Source organism: Mastomys coucha, unplaced genomic scaffold (assembly GCF_008632895.1).
Source record: "Mastomys coucha isolate ucsf_1 unplaced genomic scaffold, UCSF_Mcou_1 pScaffold11, whole genome shotgun sequence".
Classification (NCBI taxonomy): domain Eukaryota; kingdom Metazoa; phylum Chordata; class Mammalia; order Rodentia; family Muridae; genus Mastomys; species Mastomys coucha.
This window is the reverse complement of record NW_022196893.1, coordinates 21,116,100-21,127,479: the sequence shown is the minus strand read 5'-3', so window position 1 is coordinate 21,127,479 and position 11,380 is coordinate 21,116,100. Positions and strand designations below refer to the sequence as shown.

Genomic DNA, 11,380 nt, shown 5'->3' with positions numbered 1-11,380 from the left:
ACAAAAAACCCCAAGCCAGAAATTCAGTGTGACCATCCAGTAACTCAACTGACCAGTCATTGTGAAAGTATTAGTAAATTCTGCATACCCAGGGTAGTGATGGGCACTTCTACAGATACTTAAAATGTTAACACTCCTTTTGTTGTAAGACCAGTTGTTTAAAGTTGGGTAGGAAAATGCCTTGAAGTAGAGGGTAGAAAGCAGTCAGCCCTCAGGCTGGACTAAGAGCATGTCAAGAGAGCAAAATATACTACAAAATATGAATTAATTTACCAATATACTGAACAACTATTTAAAAAGCTTTTATTCTTATAAATAGGTTTATTCAAGAGTTTAAATGACATGAATCACAATTTTAGTCAACTGCAGTTTTTAATGTAACAAAATGTAAAACTTTAAAAAACATTTAAAATGTATATACACATATTTAAAATAAAGATCAAATTCTTTCAGAAAGAATTATTTAAAAATCACAGATCAGTTTAAAACAACCATTTATTTCCAAAGTTCTTTTGAGACATTAAGTTTTAAGCAACTACATCTCTATCGGATATCAAAGATCTTTGCTGCCTGGTAAATAGGGCTGACAACTTGGGCCTGTGCTATAGATTTTGTGCTCACACAAAACAATCTGAGGCAGTGATGACACATGGGAGAGACTGTCTACTCTGGAAGAGACCATTTGTATGTGCCTCAACTGATCTAGAAAAGTAGTGAAGTTCTATTTTCCATGGAATTTTTTTTTTTTCTAAAATGTTACAAAAATGAAGGTAGATTTAGTGTCTTTCCCCACTCCTTCAATCAGCTGCAGCTAAGAGCCCGGATTCTTGTCAGGTTTCCTACTCATAAACTGGAGCTCACACAGCTACTTTGTAACATTAGACACATCATCTCTTTCTACTTAGTCTCTAAGATTAGACAGCCCCTCCTCAGTTTCTCCATGTGTGCGATACAGTTAACACAGAGAACTAAGAAACAATGAGACTCAAGTAGACAGTACAGTTGTTTCCAAATCCATCACTACTATCAGAAACAACCCCCAAATGCACACGGTAAACAGTCCCATGGCAGGGTATGTTAGGACACGCCATCAGAGACATAATCATGAGCAAGTGCCTTCTGGTTCTACACTGCCTTCATTCACGTAACTCAGGAAACATTTTCCGTCACAGTACACAGCAAGCAGGGCCGAGGATTCAGCCCATCTGGCAGAGTACTTGCCGAGCAGGCTTTAAGTCCTACGTTTGATCCCCAGCACTGTATAAACTAGGCATGCTGCAGCATGCCCACAATCCCAGCAGTCCAGAGGTAGAGGCAAAAAGAGATTCAGGAGTTCAAGGTCACTCTTAGCTACATTGCAAATTCCAGGCTAGCCTGGACTAGGAGACCCTTCCTGAGCAACAAACAATAATGAACAAAGGTGGAGAATTATAAATCTCTGTGGTTCAAAACAATACAAAACTATAAAAAGTTTAACCTAGACTAGTAGAAAAAGTTACAAGAGTACAATAAAACGCAGCATTGTCATCACCTAGTCATTGTCATTTCATTACACACTAGTTCCTATTCATCACTACAGGGAGACCCAGATACCTTTGTGTACTAACAAAGAAATACAAATGTATGTAAGATAAATACTACATTACTGGTACACTGAAATTCTATACCACCTTTGGCTCGGTTGTATAACTCAATTTCAAAAACAGGATAACAAGAGCTAAACGTCCACTTTATTTCAGAAACAAAATATATGAAAGGCAGAATATTTCAAGAGAATACTTGAATACTTGACATACCAAAGAATATAAAGAATATTAGCTGCAATGAACCCACGTTAAAAATGGCAGGTTTGGAGACACCTTGAGACTTCCCATCTACCCTCTCAAGTCACTGAAGATCTCCTGACAAAATATTTAGTAAATACAAAACCTATCTAGGGGAGCCCTAGTTCCCGAAGAGACTACATAACTAAAACAGAAAAGGTGCAGTTTTTGAGTTAACACCTATTTTTTGACCTCTGATCTACATTTAAAGCAATGTATGACATATAATGCTTTCAAGGGACTGTAAGAACTTATTGTTATGGGAGCTATGCTTTTCCAATTAAACATCAACAATTTGTTTAAGAATTCGTCTTATAATAAAACCTAAGTGTTTACCAATTTATTCATTTTTCTCTAAAATGCTCTTAAGAATTTCAGAAACATGTGACTCACATAGTAGCATGCTATGAGGGTCTGAGCAGTACAGAGAAGAGACCTCCCTCCCCTCCGTATTTCCTCTTAATAAGCTTTGCGAGTGAAGCAGAACAGCAAAAACTCACAGCTTTATGATTTGTGTGTGTGTGTGTGTGTGTGTGTAACAACCAGCAAACCACCACTGATACAGATGACTACTCTAATTCTTTTCATTCTTACTCATCTTGAGCAGGACAGTGATAAACACGGCTCACAGAAACTGAACTGATCAAATTTCTGAATGCAAATTCCATATAATAGTTACTTTTTGAAAGAAAAAGAAATCTGACCTACTTTTGCTCTAACAGTGTCTAAGATATGAAGAAATGGCCATTAATCAATATCTTAAATAATATAGATTATTGGATTATCTAATATCACAAAATTTACTTTAGAAATAATTTTCAAACATTATGGGATTTGGTGCTGGAATCATGGATATATTAAAATTATGTCACCAGTATCTAATTTATTATATGTTTCTTAACAGCATATTGCCATTGACTTCAAATATATAAAATGTACCCAAAGAAAATGAAGTAAATCCTCCAAAGAGCTAAAACCAAACAAGAAGTCTCTAACTGGTTGAAATGTCCTGATTAAGTAAGGGAAATCACCAAAACTTACTATAATACTGAATGATCTCACATCTTAAATGGTACTATTAAAATCATATCCTACTGCAGACAGAGCATATGAAATGTACATGTCTGCACTCATCAGTACAGAAAATAACAGTCAAAAAACATGGAGAAGAGAGGTCAGGATGGCTCTTACTATAAAATACAATTTACTTCCTAAATTGAGTTGGTTATATGGTACTTTTTTACAATATCTGCTTCCTTCTATACTGGAAATTCCATTTAGTACAAATGTACCCACTACACGTCATATGGCATGTTTATGAGCTTTATGGATATGTACTACTGCATGAATCCCTGTTGAAGCACAGTAGGGCTCACACCAGGTACTAACTAGAGTTCAGACATTACATTATCATTTGAGATTAGGAACAAACAACTGTCCTTGAACAATCTGTCTTTTTATTCTTGAGCCAAAAATCAAGGACTTCTTTTCTACATCTTACTTTAATTTCCTCTATGAAAAATATTATGTACATTACACTTGTCTTAACACTTGGAGACTTTCTAATTGCTCTAAGACAATAAACATGATTTTATCTGAATACAAGTTTGAACTGGACCTAGAATATATGTTCACTCTCTAGGAATGATAAATGAAAGTTGTGAACCCTTCTCCTCTCTAGACAAAGGTGACGAGCACAATGTCACGTCAGTTGAGTTCACACTAGAAACATGTCTTAGCCTAGACTATTCCCTATAAGTCAATTGCATTGTTTATAGTGAGTATTTTATAACAGCACAAAAACAGATGTCTGTGAAAACAGAAATTCCTCTTGCAAGATTATCTACTAGGTGTAAAGTACAAAACACTACTTCCACATCCCTTGGTGAGACACAGCCACAAAAGGAGTATCCACGGAAGGCGTCGGTGTAAACAAATACACTGCACACAAACTCTTACTAAGAGATCTGAGAAATAGGCTGTGTCTGTGGATTTTCACGTAAAGTAGAGCTGGTTCAACTGATTACTGAGCCTAAAGCCGCTCAGGCTTTAAAATATCCTACTGGAACAGTGATGGAGAACGCCGAGCGCCACAACCCCTTCAGCCGGTGATATTGTCTATGACCTTTTAGAATTTTTAACTTAAATGTGTGTGGGTGGTGGGTGGTATGCAGGTGAGTACAGGAGACTGCAGAGCCAGAGGCCTGCAGTCAGTGCCCTAGAGGTGGAGCTCTAAGTGGTTATGTGCTGCCCTAGGGACCAGGAGCCTCACGGGTCCCTGCAAGGGTGGCTCAAGCTTTTAACCACTGAGCCCCTTATGATCACTAACTAACCAATAAAGTCAAGTCTAATGAAAAATACTTGATAATTCTTTTTAAAAATATAAGGCAGAAATATATTTTTTATTTGTAAAAGCAAGGTTTTTTTTTCCAAGTGAAACGATTTCAGAAATGGCTCTGTTATTTTGAACAACCAAAAGTGAGCCGCCCTGCTATGTGAAGCCCTTTTCTCTCACATACTTAGTTACAAAGATTGAGAAATGTATCAGCAAATGAGCATCAACTTGTCAACTGCCCAAGCCAGTTTAGCCAAGCCTCTACTTTAAAAGTATCAACATGCATCCAGTTTTAAAATCACAGTAACAAATAAATAGCACCATTTAATTCCTGGCATTTTGTCTGAAATGCCAAGTCCTGCTTCCAATACTTTAGGGAAAGTGGTGAATACCGATATCCGCTTCTCTCTCTGTAGACTCCTACGATGCCTCCTAGTTCAGAAGTGACCAACACATCTGAAAGGAGCCTCCTTCCATTACAGGGGACAAAGTGTTTTCCTCCAGACTGCAGGCACAAAACTCCAGGACTAAGAGCATCAGCCGGCAGTTGTTGTATTCAACTATAAGTACTTGCACTTCCAGCTTCCTGGACTTAGCTCTCTATCATGATAAACCGTCAGGAAGCGTCCTGATCTGATAACAATTCAATCACTGTTGCACTCGAGTCAAACCTCCTAAGGATCTAACAGAGCGATGGTCTGTGCTGGCTGACCACAGGACTATGTTTGGAACTTTTACACAAGTAGTTTTCAAGTTGTATATCCAACAATAAAAGGAAAGGTTTTTGTCCCTTTGGGGTGTGTGTGTGTGTGTGTGTGTGTGTGTGTGAAGTTCAGAAGGAAGAGTGGGCTAAGTAAACTCGAGTTACAGTTTCATGTTTACAGTCACAGCACAGGACTAAGCAACAGTGTCTGTAACAGTGACAATAAATAAACTTTCAACAGTAGAACACAACTGAAAGCCAGACAAAGCAAACCCCAGAGTCACACCCACTAGAGCTCACTAAATTATGAAATGAAACTAAACCAGTGACTTCTCTCATGTTTTGAGATCTTCTGGTTTGTTTGGATAACGGGGACAAATGTAAATTATACGACCTCAGCCACTTGCTTTCTTTTCTTTTGCCTGTTTAAAAACAAACTTTTACCTAAAAGCTCTAAGCAAGGACATCCCCCCCACACACAAACACAAAAATGATGTTGGACCTATGAATGGGACCTTACTTTAAAAACTCTTAGATAATCAAGGTTCTCCAGGTAGCATTACCCTGAATCAGAGGATCCCTAAACCCAATGGCATTAACTGCACAAAAAGCCAGTGGAGACAGTTCTATGAAGACAGATAGACTCCAGGAACCTGTCCAAAAATAAGGGTCCTCTAAGCAATTGCTGGAGTGAGCCAAAAAGGGACAATGGACTCTCAGATCCCGAAAGAGTAAGCTCTGGCAACACCTGAGTTTAGGTGCTGCCTAGACGAATGTGAGGAAAAACTCTGAAGCCATAAGTTTTGTAGTTGGTTTTGTGCAGGAGCCTGGATAATTAACAGAGCAGTATTTCAAAAAGATTATCTATAAAAAGTGTTATAATCAATACAGTTAATCTTTGGCCTGCATAAATGTCAAATAAGGAATTAGTTCAAATGGCTTCATCACTCCTACACTGTAAATTAAAATACCTGTTTCTTAGACATCTCAAAGCCTCTAGTTAATGATTTGTTATGTCTGTACATCTATTCTAAGATCGGAGCTATATTTATTACAATATCTTACAATTTTACTCAGAAATATTGCTGGATCATTTATTTGTAAACAGTTTTCAAATTCCTTGCAGTTGTTTACAAAAGAAAGTTGGTGAAGAACTTACTCAGCCCCGTAAACGTACACACACACAGAGAAAAGTTCCCATGTCTGAAAAGATTCTCAAGATGACTGCAGCAACTTTGTTATTATTATTCAGAGCTTTTAGGCTAGTCTCAAATTTAATTCTTTTCATTTCCCTGAATTTACTTAAAAGCAATTCCACTTCTATGTAACCAGTTATTTGCTGCTGTAGGAAGAGTCTTTAAAGCTCCGCCACTACCACATAAACCTCTGGACGCCCTGACTATTTGGCCACTGAAAAGTCTTGTTCAGAAAGATATAAAAAGTTAGAAAATTAACAATTGTATAGCAACTCAGTTCACAAACAAGCCTAGATATGGGTGGCAGAGGTATGTTAAGCCTATAAATAATGTATGGTAAAATGAAGTAACGGAATTCTAGAAGTTTCTGAGGAACTGTAGAAGCAACCAAGCATACAAAAAACATTAAATTCCAGAAAACTGACTTAGACTTTAAAGAGTCAGCTATAGCCCAGCCAGCAAAAATGTAGGCTGGAACTAATAAATATTTGACAACTTCATGTCTCTGAAATATTCTTTTCCACACATAAAATGTGTAATGCCTATTGTCTGCCAATAGATACTTATGGACATAAGTGAATTTCCAAACCAAAAATATCGAGACTAACGCGATCACAGAGAACTGAATTCTACGTTTCCAAACTAAGCTAAGAAAAGTCTTGACTCTGGTCGGAGAAAGTAGGTGAGGGAAGGAGAAGAAGGCGGTAAAGGAGAAGAAGTAGAACAACTGAGGGAAATGGAGACAGGCCTCGTGACTACTCCGGTCGCCAACAACAATCCCACCATTAACTACCACAAAAGCCAAAAACGCCAAGAGCAGAAGCACGTAGGGCCAGGTCAAAAGGAAAAGCATCCTCAGGTTCTTAAGGGACATGAAGTACACCAGCAGAAACTGCAGAACTCTTCTGAGTTCTGAGAACGGTCCCTTAGCGGGGGGCAGCCTCTCCTCCTTCTTCTTCTGCAGTTCTGTTTTCCAGGCCTCACCGCACTTCTGTGCAATGATGTGTCCTGCACAGAAGGCCACCCAGATGATGTTGGTCTGACGAAACATGAAGCCACAAAATCCAAGCAAGGCGGAAGTCCTATGGTTGCCGTAAAGACACATCAAATAAGCAAAAAGCGTGAAGAATACAGACCCTGCTTCCGTATAGTAGAGAAAGTTAAAAAAATAGAGGGTCGGAAATACCGCTAGCGTTAACGTTGACAAGATTCTCTGGATACTTGAAGAAGCCTTGAAGGAAAAAGAAAAAACATTATTTTTAGGATAAAATAAATATGACATTTTCTTGTTGAATTAATAAAGAGATTTATTTAAATATTCACTTAAGTTTAAATTAAATGAATTGTATTTCTGGCTTTGCAACACCATGTTTAAGACTACTTCTGGTAATTGTTAGTTACATTAATCAGCTTGCAAACTGTTAAAATACTAATGAGGCAGAGCTCTTAATAGCTTTAAATCTTTTCAATCACAGAAGAAATCATTCAGTGGTCACTGGATCTAAGGCACATGAGGAATGCAGGGACTAGAACACAGTTAAGATGTGAACAGCTGCATCACCCTGAACTTACATCTCAGCCGTCATCATCACCCCTTCATTAAAGACAGCCCTTCAGATCTCTACACTAAAGTCATCAGAAGTGTGCAAACAGTACTAAATACCTTGCCCAGTGATCTTACTTTTTGTATGACAAAATTACAAAGATTTTTTTCCTTTTAAAAAGCATGCAGGCCTACTGTAAACTCAAACGTCTTCTTTTACCTTTTCTGACAATTTTAGTTAAGTGTTTTGAATCTCTTTGATTAAAGTCCTCCTCAGGCCAGGTATGGTGACACATGCCTTTAATCTCAGCACTTGGAAAGCAGAGACAGCTGGATCTCTGTGAGTTCTAGGCCAGGCAAAACTACACATAGAGTTTGAGGTCAACCAGAGCTATATAGTGAGATCCTGTCTCAATCAATCAATCAATCAATCAATCAATCAATCAATCAATCAATCAATCAAAAGGTAAAGCTTCACAAAAGCTTGTAAACTTAGCATATATATTACATCGTGTTGCTTCTGAACTCTTTGTCTTGTAAATGCCATTTACAATGCCTTCCTTTCTCCCTTCACTCCATCAGGCTGAGACAGTATCTCTCTGCTGCTGGCATGTATCGTCTGAATTCTCACAGTATTTTTATGCCTACCTCCTTTTCATAATTCATCCTGCTGAAAAGACCTTATAAGCATTACTGCCACAGTTGACATTTATTGAAATGTTGTATTAGGTACTAGCCTGAGCACCTCCATTTATTAAGCTCATTTACTCTGAATATAAATTCAATGAGACAAATTTATTATTACTATTTGATATTTAATTTAAATTACTTCAAATTGACAGAAACATAAAATCACAAAGGGAGTAATCTGCTCAAGTTAATATAAGCTGTGGCCAGGATTAATTTTAAACCCAGGCAATCTACCTCCAAGACTTGCATTATAAAATCACACCAAAACTCCTCAGCTAAAACTCATGTCCACTGAAGAGGACCTAAGTTCCTGAGGAAATCATGGAACTCTTAAACTGTTTTTGTTCACTAACAAACATCTACCTTAGATTTTCAAATACAGTTTTTCCAGTATTTACATGCAAGAATCTTCTCCACATAAGTTGAGACTTTCCACTGAGCTTTAAAAAACATACACCCATGCTAACTGGTGGACATTTTCTTCCATCTTATGAAGCCAATTCCTAACTGTGGACTTTAGTGCACAGACACTTGCTAGAACCTTATTCTGCACATACCTTGTTTCTGGGTTGTACTTTCCTGAAAAGCAAATACAGTAAATAGAAGTTGCCAACACTGAAGAGAAGATTGACAAATCTGAGCATTCCAATGGAGCAGACAACATGTTCAGACCATCCAAGGATCCACATGGCAGGTTTGACCACTCCAACTGACACCAGATACAGGCCAGGTAATGTAGTAATCATAGGATCCCACTTCAAAAGAAAAGACAAGAAAATCAAGAAAAAGAAAAGAAAAGAAAATCAAGCAGAGCAATAATTATTCTCTTGACATAAAATGTCAAGAAAAAAATCAAGTTTCACTTGTTCCAATAATGAAGAACTTGGAGAAGATATTCTACAAATAATTAAATAAATCCCGGCAGACTAGATAGCTCTTAAGTTTTATTTTCAAGATTCAGTGTGTGTGCCCATGCAGCTGAGTATATTTGCAACATTTAAATGCAGGTACCCAAGGAAGCCAGAAGGTGGCATTGGATCCTCTGGAACTGGAGTTACTGATCGATGGTTGTGGGTACGGAAAAGTCTGGTAGAACAGTAAGAGCTCTCAACCCCTGAGCTACCACCACAGCCCCATTTTAAGAACGTTTTGCTCCCTGCCTCAAATCTGTCTGCAATTATTAAGGTGATAACAACCAACCGACAGTAAGTTATAATCACTTCTCCTTTCTAAGGCTTGCTCTTTAGAAAATGTATATTCTGCGACTAAACTGCCCAAGTCCCAATGTTACAAATCACCAGGCAAACGATAATTAGAACTCTGGTGGATCTCAAGATATGTAAGTATTGAGAAAGACTGCATTACGAGATTTCTAATCACAAAAATCTGTCAATTTGGGACTTGTGCTTAAATTTGGGACTTGTGTTTAACCTTGCTTCACATCTTGCAGCACATCCTGTATTAGAGACTGTAATTACTATTATTTTGCAGGTGAGTGGTCCTTAAAATGAGAAAGGCAACAGTAACAGCACCAAGAAATCAAGTTTTCAGCAAACTTTGTGTTTAGAGAAGCAACCCCTATTGCATTTACGAGATAAGGATCCTACATTTATCTTTGCACTATGTATATTTATGTAGTCAAATATGTATTTTTTTTAACGATGCAATCTGACTAGTTGCCAATTTAATCCAGGCAACAGTAGGTTTCTAAAAAACAACTAAGAATGAAGTTAGAATAAAACTATCAACTTTTTGGTGCCCTAAGATTCTCCATTCCGCGTTCAAAATACTGAGTGGAAAACCTCACAGGCTTTAGTTTTCTTTTTCTGCATTTTCAAGGGGCACCTGCATGTCTCTAGTCCTAGGGCTTAGTAAGATAAATTGGTCAGTTGCCATAAGGAGCTATAATCTGATGTCCGCATTTCCCGCATCACCTGCTCTTTATGCATTCACCTAGCAAACGTGCCATAAATCTCAGGGCTAGGTCCAGTCACTAGCCAGCTCCCTTCACGTTTTAAGTCTGGGAGGGCAGACGGGGAGAGGTTAGGGCACAGGCTGGGAGGAGTCCGTCCCGGGGCAGGGCCAGCAGAGACCAACCTGGGACAGAGAGAAGCGGCCCTCACAGTAACGCTGCGCCTGCGGCAGGTGGAAGATCTCGTCCATGTAAGGCTCACGCAGAGCGCGGCTGAAGGCGGAGAAGAGCAGGCAGGACACCAGGAAGGTGCAGCTCAAGGCGGCCGAGAAGTAATAGCCCTCCAGCTGCGCCATGGCGGCCAGCCGCGTCCCGGGCCCAGCCCTGGGCAGCCCGGAGCGCCGAGCCCGGAACGCAGGTTCCACGGCCCGGTGCTGCCGGACGAAGTACTGCAGGGCCGGAACGCAATGGATGCTGGGAGAGCGTTGGACGGAAGCGTCGGGTCACTGTTTCCGGAGTGGAGCATTTATGAAACGCACCGGACGGTTTCCCTGTCAATCATTGCTCGCAGCTCTCAGAGTGGCCAGAGGCTGAGGGAGGGGCGGGTCTGGGCTCGGGCGCGGGAGCTGTGGTCGCCGTTGCCGCCGCCTCCGCAAGCTTTGGAAATGCAGAGTGTCTTATGCCGTCTGTTGCTCTCCAGAAGGCGACGAGTGTTCCCAGCTTTCTTAGCTCCAAGCTCCCAAACTGCATTTGTTTGCGGTTATCGCCGTTCTCCATTGCCAGTGAGAGGAAATGCTAGAATGTATTTCATCTCACCGTCTCTGGCGGGTAATGATGGATGCTTTTTAGACCCAAAAAAGGCAACCAGCCCTTCGCTTCAGGGCGACTTCCCCTTTTGAAGAGCCTATTACAAGGCAGTATATTCCGCGTGCCTGATGAGATTGAGTTAGCATTCAGAGTTGGGGCATTTTAGGTGAGGGACACTTGTCTGTGAATATAATTTTGGTTGCTATTACCATGGGTAGTGGCTCACACCTGTACAGACATCACTTGAGAAGCCGAGGCAGGAGGATTGTTCCTAGTTCTAGATCAGCCTGGGACACTGTAACTTTCGTCCTTAAAAATAAATAATAAACAAGTAGTCATTAATATCTGTCTCTGTTGTAGTGCATGTCCCT

The 11,380-nt window shown here is 39.6% G+C and overlaps 1 protein-coding gene across 1 annotated transcript; it reads right to left on the bottom strand.

Moving 5' to 3' along the window:
• Window positions 1-280: 280 nt before the first annotated feature.
• Window positions 281-10,677, bottom strand: LOC116078139 (putative Dol-P-Glc:Glc(2)Man(9)GlcNAc(2)-PP-Dol alpha-1,2-glucosyltransferase). Its single transcript, XM_031353121.1, has 3 exons — window positions 10,388-10,677; window positions 8,848-9,045; window positions 281-7,288 (listed from the first exon to the last, which is right to left on the bottom strand). Exons 1-3 carry the CDS (start codon window positions 10,556-10,558, stop codon window positions 6,233-6,235), a joined length of 1,425 nt encoding a protein of 474 aa, XP_031208981.1. The 5' UTR covers window positions 10,559-10,677; the 3' UTR covers window positions 281-6,232.
• Window positions 10,678-11,380: the final 703 nt, after the last annotated feature.

Bases quoted from the DNA above. Each gene is read 5' to 3' on its own strand.
- LOC116078139 (XM_031353121.1), bottom strand. From the start codon at position 10,558: ATGGCGCAGCTGGAGGGCTATTACTTCTCGGCCGCCTTGAGCTGCACC. The intron at 9,046-10,387 runs GTTGGTCTCTGC...TTTCTTTTGAAG, and splicing joins GCCGCTTCTCTCTGTCCCAG to TGGGATCCTATGATTACTAC. The intron at 7,289-8,847 runs GTATGTGCAGAA...TTTTCCTTCAAG, and splicing joins AAGTACAACCCAGAAACAAG to GCTTCTTCAAGTATCCAGAG.